The sequence below is a fragment of the Diabrotica virgifera genome, chromosome 8 (assembly GCF_917563875.1).
Source record: "Diabrotica virgifera virgifera chromosome 8, PGI_DIABVI_V3a".
NCBI lineage: Eukaryota > Metazoa > Arthropoda > Insecta > Coleoptera > Chrysomelidae > Diabrotica > Diabrotica virgifera.
The window spans coordinates 139,222,914-139,247,021 of record NC_065450.1 but is presented as its reverse complement, the minus strand read 5'-3'; the positions used below and the strand labels follow the sequence as shown (position 1 = coordinate 139,247,021).

At 32.7% G+C, this 24,108-nt stretch overlaps 1 protein-coding gene across 3 annotated transcripts in view; it reads right to left on the bottom strand.

Moving 5' to 3' along the window:
• The window catches only part of LOC126889377 (titin), a 251,639-nt gene that overhangs the window by 158,125 nt on the left and 69,406 nt on the right, over positions 1 to 24,108 (bottom strand). For all 3 annotated transcript variants that reach the window (XM_050657632.1, XM_050657631.1, XM_050657633.1), the window contains exon 5: positions 11,976 to 12,695. In XM_050657632.1, the coding sequence (XP_050513589.1) occupies positions 11,976 to 12,695 (720 nt within the window). The remainder of the gene's footprint in view (positions 1 to 11,975; positions 12,696 to 24,108) is intronic.

Below are 24,108 nucleotides of genomic sequence, written 5' to 3'. Positions count from 1 at the left end.
TTTCCTACCGCTTCTAGGTGGAAGTATGGCAATGAATATTTTTTCTGGCATCTGCATCTTCAGGCAGCTTGGGATATCCCTATGCATCGCTCTCTATAGAGCCCGTCCAGGGATATCCCGGGTCGAAAAAGGGGTGGTTTTGGTTGGTAGGCGGCTGGTTATGGGGTGCACGCGGGATGCATTGATCATACGTGGTTGGCGTATCCTAGCGTGTTCTCCTCTCCTGACCGAGTCCAACAGTACTAGGGACACCTTCCCTAGTCTGCTATGAGCGTTCCCCTCAGTCCAAAAAAAAAAAAAGGTTATTTTTTATGGTAAAAATTCACAAGGAAAAAGTTTTCCTGTAGTTGGCTGTATACCATGTAATACAAAAAACAGTAAAATTCTGTATAAAAGGTATATTTAAAATCCCTCAAAAGGGTCACATCAAAATCACATAACTAGTTTTCGACTGGTTTACCAGTCATCATCAGTGCTTACGTGCAATGTACATGCTAACCACCAAGATAATAATATCTAGTAGCATGTACATTGCACGTAAGCACTGATGATGACTGGTAAACCAGTCGAAAACTAGTTATGTGATTTTGATGTGGCCCTTTTGAGGGATTTTAAATATACCTTTTATACAGGATTTTACTGTTTTTTTATGGTGTTATTTGAAAAGCAAGCAAAGTGTATGTAAATAGGCCACAGACTATCCAAGAACTGAAAGACAAAATTACAGAAGAGACAGAACTAATTTCTCCAGAAACGATTAAAAAGTCTTAGATCAATTTTCATTCAGAATTTCTGTTTCCAAAGACAATGTGGTTATACTGAACAACACCATCGGCAATAAAAAACTGTAACAAAAAAAATTGTAAAATATTCTCATTAAAAAATACGCCTATTATCTGTAGATATATATCAGAAACTATACATTTGGCAACGTCGAAAATATAAAATTTTAAATCGCTGGTCTATCTAATATACACAACCAACATTTTGTTACTATATCATACGGGGTGTAACAGATATCTGTTTCCATACTGTATAACTTTGTTTACGCGCACTGTATAACTTTGTTTCTGGAGAAAAGATTCAAATATTTAAGCGGTTACTGCATAGGTCAGACATATACAGTGATGTCAATTTTCTGCCAAAGTAGATGGCGCTGCGTAGTGTGAATACACTGCTAAGTAGTAACGTTGGTTAAGAATCCTGCCTAAGGCTTTCTCTAAGTATGTTTTCGGCTCTTAACACTATACGATGAACTCCAACTTAACCGAAACTTGACATACTTTGACCGAAAAGAGATTTCTATAGATAAAAGATAGACATTAAGGCACGTATCCACTAAGGTTGCTCTCCGCGCTACCTGCAAGTGCTCCAATCGATACGGCATGCGCTCGTCTACATATAAACCGCCACCGAGCGCCGAGGCGGAGCGCGCTCTGTTACACGGTCCGGGAGCGCCATCATATCCACTATGTGGAGCAGTTGCAGGAGCGCGGAGCGCAACCTTAGTGGATACGTGCCTTTAAAGCCTTCTGGAGCAAAATACAGCAACCTCTCTAAAACGAATAACAGAAATTTGTTTCTGAGAGATAATATGTATTTTTCCAATCTTCTTCTTTAAGTGCCATCTCCGCGACGAAGGTTGGCAATCATCATGGCTATTCTGACCTTCAAGGCAGCTGCTCTGAACAATTGCTTTGAGCTGCAACCAAACCTCAGTTTCTTTAGCCAGGAAACGCGTCTTCTTCCTACGCTCCTCCTACCCTCTATTTTTCCTTGAATGAGTCTCAAGATGTTGTATCTTTCGCCTCTCATCACATGTCCGAGATATTGCAATTTCCTTTCTTTTATTGTGTTTTTCATTTCCCTCTCTCTGCATATTCTCCTTAACACTTCTATATTCGTGACTCTACCTTACCATGAAATTCTAAATGTCCTCATTTCAAACGCGTTAAGTAGATTTATTGCATTTCGGATTAATGTCCATGATTCGGCTCCACAGTAAAGCACACTATGTACAGTTACGATCACTGAATAGTTTACAGGCTTACGTATCTAGGAGCCAATTTTTTTAAATTTCACCTCGTTTAAACGCACCTTTTACATCAAAGTGACGTTACCAGTGGTGTACCTAGAATAGGTTGATTAAAATTAAAAAATCAAAATAATATAAATATATTTTACAAAATTTAACAAAAATGCCAAGGGCCATTAGTTGTCGAGGCATTAAGCTAAATAAAAAAAAATAACAAAATGGAAAGTATACAAAAAAGTTTTTTTTGGAAGAGTTTGATATCAATTTATTTTATTTTTCAACACGCGAAATTTTTGAGAAGTACTGACTTTTTGAAATTTTTTGATTTTGACATTTATCAGATCCGTACGACACTGCAACTTTACAGAATTACAATATAAAAATTAAGGTGTAAACTATTCAGTGATCGTAACTGTACATAACATTTAATGAGCCTTATTCTGAGTACCGTTGTCAGATCTTTATTGCATAAAATCTTTTTCATTTTTACGAAGTTGACACGTGATTTTTCAATTCTCGCTTTTTTTAAGCAAGAGTATATTTTCTCGCGTAAGTATATTTTTTTAAAATAAAAATGTATAACATTTTTATTCAGTTGCAATGCGAAGCCAAAACTGTCTTAATTTTTACTTAGGTTAGAGAGCGCATCCAGCGCTCTTATAGACGATTTCACCTCTTGTTAGAGGCTCTTCAGAGAATGCATAAGCTGCTATCTCTACTCCAGGTAAAAATTTTCGACATTTATTAGTCCCCTCATTGCAACTGACGTGGTAGTAGGTGCGTAGTGGCATCTGCTAAATGAAAGTCTAAGTTTTTCAATCTAATAAAAATATTTGTAAAATATTTTTAATTGAAAAACTTTTTGGACCATTTTCCTGCTGACACCTCCATGGCTTCTAAAAATTGCAAGCCAGATGGATGCTGCATTTAAGACAAGAGGGAATTCTAAAAAGTTGCAATTCACAACCCCGTCTACAGCTTGGTAAAGTTCCAACTGAAAATGGACCTAGATACTCTATAGGAGTAATACTAATATAAAATAAAAATGTATACCATTTTTATTCAGTTGCAATGCGAAGCCAAAACTGTCTTAATTTTTACTTAGGTTAGAGAGCCCATCCAGCACTCTTATCGACGATTTCACCTCTTGTTAGAGGCTCTTCAGAGAATGCATAGACTGCTATCTCTACTCCAGGTAAAAATTTTCGACATTTATTAGTCCCCCCATTGCAACTGACGATGCGCTCTCTAACCTAAGTAAAAATTAAGACAGTTTTGGCTTCGCATTGCAACTGAATAAAAATGGTATACATTTTTATTTTATATTAGTATTACTCCTATAGAGTAACTAGGTCCATTTCCGTTGGAACTTTACCAAGCTGTAGACGGGGTTGTGAATTGCAACTTTTTAGAATTCCCTCTTGTCTTCAATGCAGCATCCATCTGGCTTGCAATTTTTAGAAGCCATGGAGGTGTCACCAGGAAAATGGTCCAAAAAGTTTTTCAATTAAAAATCTTTTAAAAATATTTTACAAATATTTTTATTAGGTTGAAAAACTTAGACTTTCATTTAGCAGATGCCGCTACGCACCTACTACCTCACGTCAGTTGCAATGGAGGGACTAATAAATGTCGAAAAAATTTACCTGGAGTAGAGATAGCAGCCTATGCATTCTCTGAAGAGCCTCTAACAAGAGGTGAAATCGTCTATAAGAGTGCTGGATGCGCTCTCTAACCTAAGTAAAAATTAAGACAGTTTTGGCTTCGCATTGCAACTGAATAAAAATGGTATACATTTTTATTTTATATTAGTATTACTCCTATAGAGTAACTAGGTCCATTTTCCGTTGGAACTTTACCAAGCTGTAGACGGGGTTGTGAATTGCAACTTTTTAGAATTCCCTCTTGTCTTCAATGCAGCATCCATCTGGCTTGCAATTTTTAGAAGCCATGGAGGTGTCACCAGGAAAATGGTGCAAAAAGTTTTTCAATTAAAAATCTTTTAAAAATATTTTACAAATATTTTTATTAGGTTGAAAAACTTGGACTTTTATATTTTTTTACTCTCTCAATCTTCCGGCCGCCTACCGCCTATATTTCGTTTGTATTGTTGTTCTTGCTAATTTTCATAAATTTGGTTTTTTTGATGTTAAAAGAGAGTTCGTATTCTCCACTATATCCTAATATTTTGTTCATTATTCTTTCAAGTCTTCCACGTTGTCAGCTATTATGACAGTATCGTCGGTATATCTAAAGTTATTAGTTATTAAACCTCCATTCATCTTTATGCCGACTGTCTCGTTTAACAAAGCTTTTTGTATGATTTCTTCAGAATAAGCATTAAACAATAACGGTAGTATGCAACCTTGCCTGACACTTCTCTTCCAATTTTCACATTTGATCGTTGGCTGTAGTATAAATTTGATATCAATGTAGTTTTTAAGTACATACTTCTATAATTTTTTGTAGTCTATAAAGCATTCATAAAAATCTCGGTTAACATCCAAGCATCTTTGGGTCAGCACGTTAAAAGAAAATAGTGCCTCTCTTGGGCTTACTGCATTCCCAAATCCAAACTGGGAATCACTAATATACGCCAGTCAATGGGAGCAAGAATAGGATATTACCTCCGAATTCTATCCTACTGCATGGATTTTAATGAAATTTTGGGCCTAGCCTCTACTTATCTATTAATTCAGTCTACCCTATGCCGATATGTGCTTTTATCTTGGGGATGGTTCCCACCCCGTCTCGGGGGTGAAAAATGTTTTGGTTAAAATTACCACGAAATTCGCTAGAGAACCTAATTCTAAGCAAAAACTGTTCTATAATTTTTTTTTTGAAAACTCAATACTTTTTGAGATATTCGTGGTTGAAAATTGACCATTTTCATTGGAACAATACCTTTTCGACCGGTTTTTTGCGAATACCTTAAAAACTATGCATCTAACTAAAAAAAACTATATTAAACATTTTTGTAGGTCATAAAAAACAAAGAGACATTTGCCTTCGCAAGTCTTCTAGTTATAATACAAAAAGATATATGGTAGGTGAAAATAGTTTCTTTTTTGGTACATTCTCAAATTGGTGTATTCAACTTGAAATAACATAGAAACGGTCGATTTTAGGTGTATAATGCTACTAATACCTTTTGTAGTGCTTGAAAAGACCTTTAAAATGAGCTATATTAGAGGTCCATTACATTAAAACTAAGCGAGATATGCTGCAAACAAAATTGATAACTAATGTATTTTAAGAAAAAATGAGAAGTAATTTTAACCCCCATCCACCAAAATGTAAATGCATCGTTTTCCTTCTACAATGCCTTTTATTATAGTGTTATTTCTATGTTCAAAAAGTTGGACGGGTTTAAAATGAATTAATCTTCCTTTTTCTCCATGTAACATGAAAATGATAAGAGATACCGTAATGAAAAATAAAAAGGAAATCTTTATCTGAAAAAGCCCTACATTTTTCTGTAGTACCTTTTTTCGTATCTCTTATTTTTTTCGAGTTACATGGAGGAAAATGAAGATTTTTAAGAACATTTAAAAATGCGCTCTATAATTTGATCTTATTTTTTTCAAAAACGATTCATTTTAATCCAGTTCAACTTTTTGAACATAGAAATAACACTATAATAAAAAGTATTGTCCATTCTTTCACGGTTTTTGCTCTAAATTTTAAAGAACCGCTTGGATTGACATGAAATTTGGCATGCGTATATCTTACATGCCAAAGAAAAAAAGTGATATTGTGCCGATGTGTTCTTTAGCTCTGGGGGTGACTTTCACCCCCTCTTGGGGGTGAAAAAATATATGTCAAAAATAAGTCCGGAAATGGGTAAACTAACTAATTTTAAGTAATTTTTGTTCTATAGAGCTTTTTCGCCAAGTCAACACTTTTCGAGTTATTTGCGAGTGAACATGTTCATTTTTCAACAAAATAACCACATTTTTAGACGGTTTTTCGCAAATAACTAAAAAAGTAAGTATTTTGTCGAAAAATCGTTCTTAGCAAAAATATAGCCTATAAAAAAGTAAAAAAAAAATTGTGTACGCGTTAGGTCTCTGGATCTCGTAGAACTAGAGTTATAGCCAATGAAAAATAGATTCATATTCACCAAATTTCAAATAGAATATTTTGACGTGAAATATCGAAAAAATTAAGCACTTTTTGGGGAAAACCCATTTAAACTTTTTTAAAGTGTTTAAAAAAAGATTTATTTCTGTTTTTACAAAAAGTTTCTAGCATTAAATTTAAGCAAGTTACGGTCAAAATAAAGTTGGTCCCTTTTGTTTTTGCAAAAAAAAATCGGGAAGACCAACCCCCAATTAGCAACTTAAATGAAATTAATCGTTACCGCTCCACAAATTATTTTACTTATGTTGTGTTTATATGATCTGTAAATTTCGTCGATTCAAAGTGCTTATTTTTGAAAAAATTTGGTTTCAAAGTAAAATTTTTAAAAATTTAAATTTTGAAAAATATGCTTTTTTTCAAAATAACTTAAAAATTGTTAGAGATACCAAAAATCTCGAAAAACAAAAAAAGTCAGATTTGCTTTTCTGAATATCATGTATTTTTTTGTTTTTGTGTTAGACAAAAATTGATTAAGATTTGGTGTTTCTAAATTTGCATACATTCGTGATCAGTGACTCGTTTAACCCCTTTTAACTACAGCCCTTTCAATAGTAAGGACTTTGAACCGATGAAACTTACTGATCATATAAACAATATATACACGAGTTAAGAAACTTGTCAAGTCATAACGATTAAGTTCATTTAAGATACTAATTAGGGGGTGATTTTCTCGATTTTTTTACCAAAACAAAAAGGGACTAACTTTATTTTGAGCGTAACTTGTTTAATTTTGATGCTAGAAATTTTTTTTATAAATCAAAAATGAAGCTTTTTTTAAATACTTTAAATAAGTTGTAATGAGTTTTCCCCGAAATGTGCTTCATTTTTGGTTATTTCACGTTAAAATATTCCATTTGGAATTTGACGAATATGACCCTATTTTTCATTAGCTATAACTCTGCTTCTACTAGGTATAGAGACGTGATATATACACCATTTTTTTAAAAATTTTTATAGGCTATATTTTTGCTAAGAATGTTTTTTCGACAAAATACTTACTATTTGAGTTATTTGCGAAAAACCGTCTAAAAGCGGGGTTATTTTGTTGAAAAAATAAAGATATTTACTGCCAAATAACTCGAAAAGTATTGACTTAGTGAAAAAACTCTATAGAACAAAAGTTACTTAAAATTAGCCAGTTTGCCCATTTCCTGACTTTCTTTGGACGAATATTTTTTCACCCCCAAGAGGGGTGAGAACCACCCCCAGGGCAAAAGCACATATCGGCACAATATCACTTTTTTCCTTTGACTTGTTAGCTATGTGTATGCCAAATTTCATGTCAATCCAAGCGGTTCTTTAAAATTTAGAGATTTTGCAATATTTTACCGTTAAAGAATGGACTAATAAGATGTATTTAAATTCTGATGAAAATACATTAGTCATCAATTTTTTTTGCAGAATATCTAGCTTACGGCCGGTTTCACAAAGTAAAGTTAACTTGTGGTTAAGAGATAACCTCAAAATTACCCCAAAATATGAGTTTCAGTTTCATAATTGTTACCCTTCTGGGTATACCCATAAGGGTAACCCACTCCAACCTCTGGTTAAAAATTCTGTGAGTTTATCATATTTCGCCGTTGACCTGAAACTAAATCGCATATTTTGGGGTAACCTCTGGTTATCTCTTAACCACAAGTTAACTTTACTTTGTGAAAACGGCCGTTAGTTTGAATGTAATCGACATTTAGTATTGCTCATTTTAACGGTCTTTTCAAGCACTACAAAAGTTATTAGTATCATTATACACCTAAAATCGACAGTTTCTCTGGTATTTCAAGTTGAATACACCAATTTGAGCATGCAAAAAAAACAAACTCTTCTTACCTACCATATCCCTCTTTGTATTTTAACTAGAAGATTTATGAAGGAACGAATCTCTTTGTTTTTTTATAACCTACAGAAATATTTTATATAGTTTTTTTGTTAGATGCATAATTTTTAAGGTATTCGCAAAAATACGACCGAAAAGGTGTAATTTTTCAATGAAAATGGCCAATTTTCAACCACGAATAACTAAAAAAGTATTGAGTTTTTAAAAAATAATTATGGAACAGTTTTTGCTTAAAATTAAGGTCTCTAGCCTCTTCCGTAGCTATTTTAACCAAAACATTTTTCACCGCCGAGACGGGGTGGGAACCACCCCCAAGATAAAACCGCACATCGGCATAGGGTAGACTTTGTTTCTTGAGCTATTCCCTACTTACTGTAGAAATATCAAGTAAATCGATGTAGTAGGATGGAATTCGGAGCCAAATACCCTCATTGACTGCCCTAATATGCATCTCCAGCTTAGCGTGTATTCTATTATGGGTGATTTTTAGCAGCGTTTTTAAGGTATGTGACATTAGATTGATCGTTCGATAATCACTACATTCTTTGGCATTTGCTTTCTTTGGTAAACAAATAAATATTGATGTCAGCATTTCACGTGGAATCATTCCTGTGGAATAGACTGTGTTAAATAGTTGGTCTAAAAGATCTATATTTTTTTCATTTGCCAGTTTTAACAGTTCACTTCGTATTTCATCTGGACCAGCAGCTTTATTATTTTTCATGGCCTTTACTTTATTTCGGGTCGCTTTGCTATATTTGTCCAATAATATTACCTAAATATATGTTTTGCTATCCTCTATGTTATCTGAGATTGCTACAATGGCAATGTGGCACTTACTTACTTTACTCCTCTTGATTCCATTTGCAACATAGGGACTCTACAGTCCCCCTTCATTCATCTCTGTTTCTGGCCAGGGCTTTCACCTCTTTCCATGTTAACCCATTGTCTTCTAGCTCTCTGGTAATATTTCTTTTCCAGGATGTCATTGGTCTGCCTTGTTTTCTTTTTCCAGTTGGTTGGTAATCCAGGGCTTGTTTGGTTATATCATCTTCATTTCTCCTTAATGTGTGTCCAATAAACTTCCATTTGTGCCTATTTATCGTTTTGGCTATCGGCTCTTGATTAGTTTTTCTCCAAAGTTCCTTGTTACTTATCCGATTTGGCCAATATATTTGCAATATTCGTCTAAGGCATCTATTTACAAATGTTTGAACCTTTTGTATAATCTTTTTCTCTATTTTCCAAGTTTCTGCTGCATATATGCTCTTTACATTTGTATTAAATATCCTGATTTTGGTTTTGGTCGTTAATTTATTGGACTTCCATGTTTTCGTCAGCGTATAGAACGCATTTTGGGCTTTAGTTATCCTTCCATTAATTTTCTCTTCTATTCCACCGCTAGCGTCAATTATGCTTCCCAGATAGCAACACTTCTGTACATTTTCTACTTCTTGTCCTTCAATGAATATACCCATTTCTCTTTCCGTATTTATCTTCATAAGTTTGGTTTTACTTGTGTTAACCTCTTTGTGTAATCCTATTTTTCTTGCTTCTTGTGTCACCTTTTCTGTTTTTTTCTGCATATGTTGTCTTTTTTCGGACACCAGACATATATCATCCGCAAAGTCTAGATGCTGACCGAAAGCATTCCATCTAATTCCTGTTTTATTTTTCGTTGCCTTGTTCATGACCAACGTAGTGATTACCGTCTAAAAATACTGTAGGTACTGTTCTTTTCCTAGGTATTGTAACGGTCACCTTTTTAGACCTGCTGATGTATTTTTTTTTTCAAAGATCTTATAGCCTCACAAAATTTTTCTTTTCTTTTCCTACGTATTGTAACTTTCACCTTTTTATACCCGCTTAAAAGATCATGTGTTTAACGATCATGTGATCTGATAAAACGTTTGTCAATTATTTGTTGTGCTAATGCACGTTTTTATAACATACACTATTTAATTCACAGAAAGGTAGGAGAGTCAAATTACAATATGAGACATTTAAATAAAGACTATAAGATGCAAGATTCAACTGATGAGAAAACAAAGGAATTACAAATACAAACTAGCAATGAAATGAAAATTGAAAAATACCCTTAAATTAGTGTTCTAAACGAATTACAGCGTTGTGTTATAATCATATACTCATTATTATTAGCCCAATAAATGACCGTTTTGGAGTGTAATTTCCAGGGGCAACTCCGAATTGCATGAAAATTTGGATTTAGGTTCTACTTACCCTCCACTTCAAAGTTGAATTTGTGCCGTTGGTTGCTTTTACTTGGGGGGTGACATTTACCCCTTCTCGGGGGTGAAAAACGCGTGTTTAAAATAAGGCCGGAAATGGATAAATTGACTTATTTTAAGCACTTTTTGTTCTATGAAGTAAGTCAATACTTTTCGAGTTATTCGCGATTTAAAATGTTGATTTTTCGATAAAAAAACTACGTTTTCAGACCGTTTTTCCGAAATAACTCAAAAAGGAATTATTTTATCGAAAAAAATATTTTTAGCAAAAGTGTAGCCTATAAAGAACGAAAAAAATGGTGTACCAGTAAAGTCTACAAATTGAGTAGAAGCAAAGTTGTAGCTCATGAAAAATACGTTCTTATTCGTCTAATTCCAAATCGAATAATTCAACGCGAAATCACCGAAGAAAGAAGCGTTTTTCGGGAAAACCTTATTAACATTTTTAAAGTATCGAAAAAAAGCTTATTATTTGTTTTTTACAAAAGTTTATAGCATCAAAAATAAACGAGTTACACTGAAAAAAAAGTTGGCCCCTTCTTTTGGTAAAAAAATCGTGAAAACCTCCCTCTATTTAGCACCCTAAATGAAATTAATCGTTTGGATTTACCATCTATTTTAACTGTATGTGTATTGTTTATATGATCTGTAAGTTTGATTGGTTTGAAGTGCTTATTTTTGAAAACATTTGGTTTTATATTAAAAAAAATTTTGTAAAAATTTCATTTTTTCAAAATAACTTAAAAAGTATTAGTGATAAGAAAAATCTTAAAGAGTAAAAAAATGTAGGTTTTGCTATTATAAATATGCTAGTTTGATTTTGTTTCTCCGTAAGACAAAAATTGGTTAAGATATGGCTGTTCATAATTTGCATACACTCGTGATTAGTGACCCATTCAAAAATAAACACTTTAAAGCGGCGAGACTGACAGATCATATAAAAAATAGATAGGTAAGTAAATTGTTTGTAAAGCGGTAGCGATTAATTTCATTTGGGGAGCTAAACACGGCGAGATTTTCATAATTTTTTACAAAAAAAAGAGGGCCAACTTTATTTTGAGCATAACTCGCTTATTTTTAATGCTAAAACTTTTGCTAACAATTAAAACAAAGCTTTTTATAAACACTTTAAAAAAGTTTCAATGGGTTTTTCCCGAAAAGTGCTTAATTTTTCTGTGATTTCACCTTGAAATATTCGATTTGGAATTAGAGGAATAAGAACGTATTTTTCATGAGCTACAACTTTGTTTTTATTTGATTGATAGACTTTACTGATACACCATTTTTTTTGGGTTTTTTATAAGCTACACTTTTGCTAAGGATATTTTTTTCGATAAAATGTTTACTTTTTGAGTTATTTGCGAAAAACCGTCTGAAAACGTAGTTTTTTTGTCGAAAAATCAACATTTTCAATGGCAAACAACTTGAAAAGTATTGACTTAAGTAAAAAACTTTATAGAACAAAAGTTGCTTAAAATCAGTCAATTTATCCATTTCCGGTCTTATCTTGAACGTATGTTTTTCACCCCCGAGAAGGGGTGTCTGTCACCCCCCAAGTAAAAGCAACCAACGGCACAATTTCAACTTTGAAGTGGAGGGTAAGTAGAACCTAAATCCAAATTTTCATGCAATTAGGAGTTGCCTCTGAAAATTACACGGTATCGCCGAATTTCCCGTCCATTTACTGGGCTATATTGATAAATTTACTACTTACTTAACTCCGACAGTGACTGTTTTAGTTTTTCAGTATCTATAGCTCCTGCTATCTCCATATTGGTTTCTGTGGGAATTCTTTCACCAAACTTTAACATTTCATCATTTTCCTTTTTGAGACTACTTCCTGCTAACGCCGCATCTTTTAGCCACTTCTCTATTTGTTCTTTTGACATGTTCACTTTTTCCTTCCCAAACCGCCTTCCCAGATCCTTATTTAGAAGATCTAATAAAGGAGGTGCGTGACCGCAAGAAGTTTCACACGATTTTGTATTCTTCGCCGTTTTTTCGTCGAACCCATGAAATATTTCATCTTCGTCCGAGGAAGACAACATTGGAAGGTAGTTTTGTGGTAATTTGGCACATTCTCTTTTAGGTTTTGGTTCAACTTTTGTGCTTTCTATATCTGGAGATTTGCTTGATTTTAATTTTTCTGTTCTATTCTGAGTTTTTTTAGATTTTCCGGTGTCTTTGGCATTATCCTTTGGCTTTTCCTCTTTGGGCAAAGACTTTTGACTTGGTTCATCGCCTTTTGGTATAAGAACTTCTTCTTCATCTGTATCCATGTTCTCGCGAGTATTGTCAACGGTATCTAGTTTTCTTACAGGCTTTGTTTTGGTGAATTTCTTGTGCTTACCCTTACTGGCAGAAGTGGGAGTATTGACATCAGAAGTAGTAGATCGATCCGAATCGCTCGATGACATTTCTAATTGCTTTGTACCTAAAAAATCGTTAAAACATCGTTTAAATAACAAACACTAACATTTTCAAATGTTACTAACAAACAAACATATTAAAAACAAAATAACAAGCACGGAATTGTTGACTGTCTTTCGCTACCCCTCAAGAACTTGCCAAAGATTTGCTAACCAATGCGGCATAGTTCATCCTTTCCATCAGTTCCCTATTAGCAAAAATTGAGCAAGAAGGTATGATAGTGCAGACTTTTGAAATCATTCCTTGTATCGGTATGTAAGTATACACTGTGGGCCGAAATAAAGGAGTACATTTTTTTAGTTGAAAATAACTTTTTTATTTTTTGGGCGATTTAATTTCTTTTTGCAGGGCTATTAGCCTAACGCCTAACATGTCCTCAACATGACTGCAAATTTGGAAGCAAAAATAACGTACAGGGTCGGACTTATAAAAAAAATTATGTAACGGCGCATTTGAGCTCGTTGTAAATGAACACTGTCTTAGCTAAAATTGAACTGATATACTCTTTTGGTAGTTTAACTATCTAGAACACTTCAGTAAAAAAATAAATTTTTCAAAATTATCGAATTCGCAAATTATCATCTTTTTTATTATTAATTTTACGAAAAAAAGTTATTCTTCATAAAAAGCTCTGCATGGTCCAAAACCTAAAACATCAAATATCAATTTTTTGAATATTATACGAGATATGTCAAAAAGTTTGAATTTTACTCAAGAGTAAAATAGCTTTATTTTTCACAATATTGAAAATTGCTATTATGAAAAGTTGTTTGGAATTAAAAACTATATTCTAGTATGAAATTACATCTTTCTAATTGACATTTTTTTTTTTGAAAAATTATACATACCTCGTATAAAATTGATAAAATTTGGCATAAGATGGTTGTATTTTAGGTTATAGACCATGCAGAACTTTTTATTCAGAATCACTTTTTTCGTAAAATTAATAATAAAAGAGTTATCTGAATTGAAATAACTGAAAATAATGTTAGTTTTCCATAATTTAAAAAAAATTTCAATTAGAAGGATTTAATTGCATACTAGAATATAGTTTTTAATTCCAAACAACTTTTCATAACAGCAATTTTCAATATTGTGAAAAATAAAGCTACTTTACTCTTGAGTGAAATTCAAACTTTTTGACATACTTCGTATAATATTCAAAAAAAAATTGATATTTGATGGTTAAATATTAGGTTTCGGACCATGCAGAGCTTTTTATCAAGAATAACTTTTTTCGTAAATTTAATAATAAAATAGTTTTCCATATGGATACAACTTACAGGGACATACTGTATGAAAATAATAATTTTAAAACTTAGACTAAAATATTATGAATGTGTCCACCATTATTGTTTACCACTTCTTGAAGTCGTCTGCGCCATAAATTGATAGCCCCATTTATTACACCCTGTTCAAAATTGTTCCAAACAAACCGCATTCTTTCTTTGAGCTGTTCGATGGTTTCAAATTGTTGTCCTTCATACAAATTTTGTTCGAAAATTCCCTAAAATAAATAGTCAACCGGATTAAATTCTGGGCTGTTAGGTGGCCACATCTCTGGCTCAATATAGTCCGGGCAATTTTCATTCAAGAATATCCTTGTATTGTGGGAAGTGTGCGAAGGAGCACCGTCCTGCTGGAAAGTGTAATCATCACATACTTCTTGAATTTCAGGTAATAGGTGCTGCAAGATTTGTTCTTGATATGTTTCTGAATTAAGTTTTACCCCGGAATCAACAAAAATCAGACGAGATTTTCCCAACATGGATATTGCAACAGAGACCATTATACCTTTTGAGAAATGACTTTTTTTCAATTAAAAGATGCTCTAGTGGAATTTCTCTCTTAAATTGTACGTCAGAATATACCCTATTATTTTGGGTATTTTTAGGAGACCGTAAATAAAACATTTTTTCATCTGAAAACCATATTTATGTAATCTTCACGAGTGCGGAATCTTCTTAGTAGCAAATTACATCTTTCCAGTCGTTTTTTCTCGTACATTAGCAGTAAGTCTTTGTCAGTAAACGTTTTGAAATATGAAAAGATGGCAATCTTCTTTAATGATTCTTCGAATTGATGTGCGGGAAATTCTAGTTTCTTTTGCGATTTTCCTTGTTCCAACAGATTGGCCAGGTTGCATATTTCCTAAAACAACCCTTACTCTAGCAATATTTTCTTTGGTTCTTGAGTTTCGCTTCCTTCCTCTTCCACTTTTATGTTCAATAGACCCATGGGTTTCCCAATGTCTTAAAAACTTTTCTATCGTTCCAATATGCCATTTTTTCTCATGAAATTATTTACAATTTTTCTTGCACCATAATTATTTTTTTCACGGTAATATTTAATTAATATTCTGTCCTCTTTGCTTAAAAGTGGCATTATGAACTGGCCAATTTACTTATTTAACTATAAATGTCAAACAAATTCCATGGCAACATAAGCAGTCATGGCTTACTAAGTAAAATTGACACATTTGAGCGTTTGAGAAATTCTTAAGACATTTAATAAAAATTTGAAAAAAAAAAATTTAAGAAACGTTTTTCTTTAGTTACGAGTGACTAAAATTGTGAAAAAACACATTCGTCAAAGAAAAGCGTGGCGCGTCTTCATCGAATAATCGGTTTGCGCCCCACGCTTTTCTTTCACGAATGTATTAGATTTTTTCAATTTTTTTTTATTTTTTGCTTTTTAGTTGATTTTTTTTATAATATTTTTAATTTTAGTCACTCGTAACTAAACAAAAGCGTTTCAGTAAGATGAATCGTCATGCAACTTTTTGCATTCGATTAGAGAGAGTGTAAGGCAACTTTGTGAACTAAATTCATCTAGGGCAAAAATTTTTGTGCATAAGAAAATGCATTTTAAAAGTGCATCCCGAAGAGGTGAAAATGAAAAATTTAGAACTCGGGAAATATTGATGGAAATGAGTTGAATTTTTATAATCTGGGGTTTTGGGGATCGCTGAGCACGAATTTCATATCGGCGATGGTCTCCAAGGTACCTGGTGCCCACGGTGGAACTCGTCGCCTAGAGTTTTATGTTATAATCATTAAAAATCAGTCAATATCCATTACTCGGGGGGTTTTTGGGGTCGCCGGCCACGAATTTAATGTTGGCGATGGTCTCCAAGATACCTGGTGACCAGGGTGGAACTCGTCGCCTGGAGTTTTATGTTATAATCATTCAAAATCAGTCAATAACCATTACTCTGAGGGTTTTGGGGGTAGCTGAACAAGAATTTCATGTGGTCGATGGTCTCCAAGGTACCTGGTGCCAGGGTGGAGCTCGTCGTCTGGAGTATTATGTTATAATTCTTCTACCATTAAATGCATAATAATTCTTTTATTATTTCTGCACGAATCTGCCGCACATAGTTTCATAGGATGTGAAGATACGTTATGCATTTAGTAATTGGTAATTAACACAATTAAAGAGTTTAAAATATTTCCTAAAAAGTATTTTTACGATCTTTTCAACGCCGGTATTACCTTTTTGAAAAATTAATATATACAAGGTGAAAAAATTAAGAAATAAACAACATATTTTTACTAAAAAATTAGGAAAAACACAACTTCTGGTAAACCGATTTTTCCGATTCAAGGCCTTGATCTTTTACGTAAAAAAGGAAACCTATATATACCAAATTTGGTTGAAATCGGACTGTTCGTTCAAAAGATATCGTGCTATTAGTCACATATGTATAGTCGCCATTTTGCACGCCTTCCATTTTTGTAAAAGGCAAAATCTGAGGTGGCCTCATATCTAAATTGGAACCTTTGTATGTGTAGCATATGTGGTCCAAATTATATGCTTCTAGGATTAAATGCACAATAATTCTTATAATATTTGCACTAATCTGCCGCACATAGCTACATGTGAAGATAAGTTATGCATTTATTAAATGGTAATTAACACTAAAAACTTCAAAATATTCCTAAAAAATATTTTTATGCTCTTTTCAACGGCGGTATTATCTTTTTGAAGAATTAATATAAACAGGGTGAAAGAATTGAAAAAACAACAACATATTTTTACATAAAAAATCAGGAAAAACACACCTTCTGGTAAACCGATTCTTCCGGTTCAAGAGCTCAATCTTATACAGCAAAAATAGAACCCATATACCAAATTTGGTTGAAGTTGGACTTTTTGTTAAAAAGTTATCGTGCTTTTAGTCACATATGTATCGTCGCCATTTTGAATGCCCCCCATTTTTTAAAAGGTAAAATCTGAGATGGCCTCGTATCTAATTTTGAACCTTAATATGTGTAGTATATGTGGTCCAAATTATATGCTTCTATCATTAAATGCACAATTCTTACAATATTTGCACGAATCTGCCGCACTAGGAGAACTGATGAGACATCCACCAGAAGTACGTCCGACGAGAAAATTACACAAAAGCTGTTACTTCCTGCCTCAAATATTGTAGTAGTCGAAGTTACAAAACTGTTACGCATAAAAACAACACTTCAGCGATTCCCAAGGACTACCCGGACAACAAGGTGTCCGCGAATGGAAGAGAAGTCCATCAAAGGTGCCCTTATAAAATGTATCGATGAAGTTCCATGTACTCCTCGATATGAAGGAACGTTTGAGCAGCTACTTTGGGTTGATGTGTACCTAGGAAGAGTATTTTAACATCACATTCTTAAAGAACAAATTAGGGAGGAGAAGAAATTAGTTGAGGTCTATGTTCAACTTTAGACGCAGAAGTCTGGATGATGATGGTTCTTAAAGAAAAAATGCGATGGAGAATTGTTAAGATTGAAAAACTCTAAGATTAGCTGGAGACCGTGAACAGCTTGCTAATGTAATTGCCAACCTTAGGGGGGCCTAATATGACACCGAAAGAAGAAGATGCAAGTATTGTAGTTTCTCACCCCATTGAAAAAACAATCACACTATTTAGGATTAATATGACACCGAAAGAAGAAGATGCAAGTATTGTAGTTTCTCACCCCATTGAAAAAACAATCACACTATTTAGGATTACATTTACAAAGCTGTTTCTGCCATTGCAGGCTTCCTCAACAGCGCTAGCGTGCTCACCTCTGCGTGCTCTGAATCGAAAACCAGCTAGCCCATCTATTTAAGGGAAATTTCAAGGATCATTGAAATTCCCATTGGGACGCAATCCAGCGACATCTCTTAAACAAACTAAAAAGTCTCAGATGTAGAATTCACCATTATAATAAAAATTAATATGGTAAATAGTTATTTAAATCTGAAACTTTTCTTGTTGAAAGTTCTTTCTGATACATCCTTTTTTTTTCGTGGAATTTATGGCTTTGGTGAGAACCAATTAGCCAGACTATGTTAGATTGAATAATTAATTTGTGTAAATTGTTTCATAGTATCAAACTTGAGCATGATGTATTCATTTGTTTTGTTATTCATTAGTAAGGTGTTTAATTTCTTTTTTTTCTTCACAGCGCTAGGGCATCAACCCGGTTTAACACCCCGGAGGTTTCAGCCCTCTTTGTGTGTGTGTTTTTTGTTTTATTTTTTTTTTATTTTATTTTTTTTTTGTTTTATTTTTTTTGTTTTTTTTTTATTTTATTTATTTCTTTATTTTTTTTATACTTTTTTATTTTAATTGGTTTATTAATTTTTTTTCTAATCACCATTTTTTTTCCTGTAATAATGCTTTACATTTAGTTTCTTTCGCAGAATTGCTTACAAAATTGGTTAGTAATTTTACAATTTTGTACATAAAGTACATAAAGTATATCATTATTTCCTGAAAAAATAATACAATTTAGGTCTATTGGAAGGTTTATCTTGTAGTGAATTAAATTTTTATATAGTTTGTTAATGTTTACATTATTTATTGGACATTCAAGTAAAACATGTACCAATGTACCCATTTTACCACAACTACAAAGTGGATCGTCTGTAATTTTCATTTTGTGCTTATAATAAGGTGTTAGTGCATGGTTAGCACGTATTCGATTTCTTGTGGCGACAAAGTTTCTGTTTGGTATTTTGTGAAACCATGGTTTTCTGGGGATTCTTTGCTGGTGTTTACAAAAGTTTGTTCCGGTTGTTGATGCACTGTATAGGTTATGCCACATCTCATTTGTTTTGTTTCTTTGATTTAAGAATAAATCGGACGGGGTAGTTTAAGATTTAGTTCTTCTCCTGATATTGAGGCTGTTTTTGCTAAAGCATCCACCATTTCATTACCTGTTATACTTTATTCTTGATGTGTATCTCATTATGTAAATACAGGATTTTTGCTTCAATATGATTAACTGATCTATTTATTTTAACACTTTTAAGTTTATCTACTGCACTTTTGCTGTCCGTACATATTATGAATTTGTCGTGGTTAGAGCGAGTATGTATTTCATAGCTTGCACTATTGCTGTTAATTCTGCAGTGTATATGGAAGCTTCCTTTGGTAAAATAAATTTATTGTCAGTATTTTCCTCAAAATGGTAAAAGGCACAACTGGTATATTCTTTTGACTTTAATCCATCAGTGAATATAGAATCATAGTTTGGCCAGTATTTGTTTTTTGTTTCGTTGAACTTTGTTTGATTGATACATGCTACTTCTTGACTTTCAAAATAGTAGGTTCTAATTTCACGTGAAAAAATTTGTTCAGGTGAGTAAATTAAAACCGGGGGGAGTTGGTTGGAATAGACTATATCTGTAATGTCAGCTATTTCTGAGAAAGTTTCTACTATGAGGGGGGTTTTCTTGAAGTGCCAGTATCTATGGGTCAAAACTTGAACTGTTAGTGACTGTATACTATTGAGGTAAGAAGTTTTTTTTGGAAATGGTTTTTATCATGAATTTTCTGCTCAATAGTTGTCTTCTTAGTTTAAGAGGAGGTTCCACGGCTTCAGCTTGTATAATGTTTGTGGGCGTTGACTTTAAATATCCCAGGCAAACTCCTAAGCATTTATTTTGTTGTATCTCGATTTTATTTAGATGTGTATCTGGTGCTGTTCCATAGAGTTGACTTCCATAATCCATTATTGATCGTACCATTGTTTTGTAGAATAGTAAAGCCGTATTTGGGTCTGCTCCCCACTTTGCTTTACAAAACGCTCTTAAAATATTTATAGAATTACTTGTCTTTTTGATAATTTGGTGGATACAGTCCTTCCATAATAGTTTTCTATCTAGATGCAGACCAAGATATTTTACAGAGTTACTAATACAGAGTTTATATTTTCCCATTGTTAATTGTCTTTGATAGTTGTTTCTGTTTCTAGAGAAAATACATATATTGGTTTTGGACTCGGATATGGAAAGTCCCATGTTGTCTAGGCATTTTTGGATTTCTGTAAATTCAGTGTTGATATTTTCTATACATTTGTCCTCTGATTTGCTACTGGTGTAAATAACAACATCATCGGCGTATTGAATAATTTTGGACTTTTGTGATATAACATTTTCTATGTCCATTGTGTACAGGCTGTAGAGGATTGGGCTCAGGATACTACCTTGTGGTAATCCAGATCTACATATTCTTGATTCCGAAATTTCTTGATTTATCTTTAAGGAAACTGATCGATTAGAGTAAGCTGATTTTATGAAGTTGGCAAAGGAGGTTGGTAGACCAATATTGATGAGCTTCTCTTCTAGTATATTTATTTGAACATTATCATATGCTGAAGTTATATCCAAAAATGTGGCCAAAGTGCTGTATTTGTGTGTGAATCCTAGATAGATGTCATTTACTAGTATCGTTAGGGGCTCTAAGGAAGATCTTCCCTTTCTAAAAGCATATAGTGAGTCAGGTAATATTTTTTCATTTTCTAGCCAATATTCAAGCCTGTTCTTTATCATTTTTTCCATGGTTTTAAATATACACGATGATAAGGCTATGGGATACATCCTTAATCTGTGACTTTTACAATTTATAAGACAGTTGACGACGAATATAGAAAACAAAAAGGACTCTACTCTATGCAGTCACATTCCGTTTTCATTCGTCTAGGAAAAGGACAGAAAGAAACTTGTAAAAGTCGCAGATTAAGTATGTACTAGAAAGAAATTTCAACAAGAAAAGTTTCAGATTTAAATAACTATTCACCATTTTAATTTTTATTATAATGGTGAATTCTGCATGTTCTCAGACTTTTCAGTTTGTTTAATTACATTTATGTTATTTGGAAAAGAAAAATGGATATCTAAAAACAATTCCCGACTTTAAACTTAAGTCAAATTATTTTAGAACTAACTTTTTGTCACATAATCTGCCCTATTCTGTAAATTTTAACAAATCGAATAAAAATGACCAAGTCGAATCGTAATTACCCGAAATCGAAATGTTGGATATTTATCGCGTCGTTTTCCTGTTTGGATTGGCATTCCGTAACTCACATCGTAATCAGTGTAAATAGAAAACGACAACTTCTATTTGACGTGCTCAGAAGGAGGTGGCAACACCGCACTGCAAAGTGAAATAAGTGTTCTGTGCGAAGAATTCATCAAAAAAGAAAAAAATTGGATTGTTTTGGTTAAGTTTGACAAATTCAACACAATAAGAATAAAAAATGGCAAGTGGAACACCGATTCGGAACACGAACACCAAAGAAAAAACATCTGCTGAGCATTTAAATTACATAGTAGATTTTGCACGGTAAAAGTAAGTTTTTTCCCTAAGAAAAGTTTTGGTTTTTACACTAGATACGTTCAAATCTACACATCCTACCAGTAAATTAATTAGAGTAGCAATTCTTAAAATGTTTAATGATTTTTATTAACCTTGCCGCTGTATAATTATTGGTATTTAAAATTAAATATACAATTATCTAAATAAATACCAATACAGACTAAAATCGCTAAGTAATTTAACAAATAAACGTCAAAACAACAATAATAACGCCAAATGTGATCTCGACAAGGCTTGTCTACTCGAAATCAATTTCTACTCAACGTTTCGATAGTAGAGGTCGAGATGAGTTACAGAATACCAGTTCCTACAAATTCCGATCAGACTTGCTGATCTCTATTCGACTTGACTCATTTCTATTCGATTTGTAGTTACAGAATAAAGCTGAACATCTTCTTGCACTCGCCTCTTCAATTATAAAAATATTAGCCTAATAAAATAAAATAAAAATCAAAATGTAATTCCGTACAGGTTGAAACAAATTGTATTGGGACCGTGCAAGTTCGGCATAGCGACCCCTATTTCTACGCTCTGTACTTTTATTCGCACTTTTAATTATATTGGCCAATTATATTAGTCCTGGTTACTGGATAATTGTCAAGGCCATAGTCCAAAAAAATAATAAGAAGAAAAAATAAGATTCAGGTTATGTTATGAAAACGAAAACAATTGTATGTAGTAAATAAAATTAGTTATTAAAATGCCGTACTGCAAGCAAAATACATTTAATTAAATTTACCTTTCTATACTAATTGCATATCATATCAATATTGTGGATAAATATATAATTTTTATGATTCAGTGACAGAAGGTATGAAATATACGTCAATTTGACAATTTCAATTGACAATATGAATTATTTAAAATAGTTGCAATATTTCTCCGCGACTCGCGCACGGTCGTTTCTCGTTTCCCTTCCAAGTACTTGCACACCGCGAATATCAAAGTTTACGTGAATACAAAAGATATTTTTAAAAAAGTATCCAAATCATATGAGGGGATCATTGTTTAAATAATTAAAAAGGGGTCATTTTTGTACAATATTTACTTTTTTAGTTGCTGAGGTAATTTACATTTTAATGAAGGCCTTTAGGGTTTTTTCTACAAAGCTGAAGGACAAATCTTTCACTTAAGATTTAATAAATTAAATTTGACCCCCTATATATAAAATTTAAAAATCAAATTTGCAAAAAAATATGTTTTGCGTTTTAAATCAGCACTATAAATTTATTTTATTTAATATAAGTTGCGCTATATTACCAGTATTAAGCAAAAAAAAATTGGTTAAAAAATATTTAATAATTTATGGAATAATTAATTTGTTTTTCAATTGTTACTATATTTTCAATTGCAAAAACGCGGTTGTTACCAAAAGAATATAAACCTGCTTAAAATCTCATTACTTTTATTTTTATGTGTGTTTTCGATAAGTGTATTGATAAATTCAAATTTCAATTTAACTCCCCTCTAAAATGACATTTGAAAATTGTTCTAATTTGTTTTTTTTTAATAACGTCGCGTGGATTAAACATTTTGAAATGCTGTTCCGATAATCGGGTTCCTCGGAATTTTTCACTAATTAACAATTTTTTTTTTGTCGTTTTTTCTTCTTCTTTTTTTTTCCTTATAGTAAAAGTTATAGAGCTTATAGAGGAGGTTTCGTTAAGAATGTCCAATCTCTGAGTTGTCGATTCTAGACCTCAAAATATTAAGATTTAACCAAAATCACTTCAATAAAATATGGCTCCTTATTGAGTTTTATTTAAAAATTATTTTTGCTCAGTATTTTAAAACTATTCGACATATCCTTTTCATACTTGATAGAAAGTTTAGGTACTATACACCCTATGAAATTATGTTAAATACAGGTTTCCGGCTATTACCAGAGGCGTACGACAGGCGGGCAGGGGAAAGCAAATGGTTGACCCTTCCCAAATTCTACGCCACTGGTGAAATTGCCATTTTAGCACAATTTTTAAATTCTCCAATACTGTCTATGTAAATAACATCCACTTTACTCGTAACGATAAAGTCATTAGTTTTCGAAATATTTCAAGTTAAACATGTAACGGTACAGTTATTTAGTTATTTTGATTAATATATTGTGCCGCTTAATTTTTAGTTTCAAATATCTCAAAAACGAATGATTTTATCGTTAAGAATGAATAATATACTCTTCAGTCTTAACGATAAAATCATTAGCTTTCGAGATATTTGAAATTAAAAATTAAGCGGCACAAAACCTTAATCAAAATAAAATAAATGTGCCGTTACATGTTTAACTGCAAATATCTCGAAACCTAATGACTATATCGTTACGAGGGAAAAGTAAGTTATTTACATTGAGAGTATGGGAGAATCTAAAAATTGCGCTGAAATGGCAATTTCGCCAGTGACGTAGAATTTGGGAAGGGTCAACCATTTGCATTCCACTGTCCGCCTGTCGTACGCCTCTGGTAATAGCCGGAAACCTGTATTTAACATAATTTCATAGGGTGTATAGTACCTACACTTTCTACCAAGTATGAAAAGGATATGTCGAATAGTTTTGAAATACTGAGCAAAAATAATTTTTAAATAAAACACCCTCTAACTCAATAAGGTGCCATATTTTATTGAAGTGATTTTGGTTAAATCTTAATATTTTGAGTTCTAGAATCGACAACTCAGAGATTGGACATTCTTAATGAAACCCCCTCTATAAGCAAAACTATATCTTTTACTATAAGGAAAAAAAGAAGAAAAAACGACAAAAAAAAATTTGTTAATTGGTGAA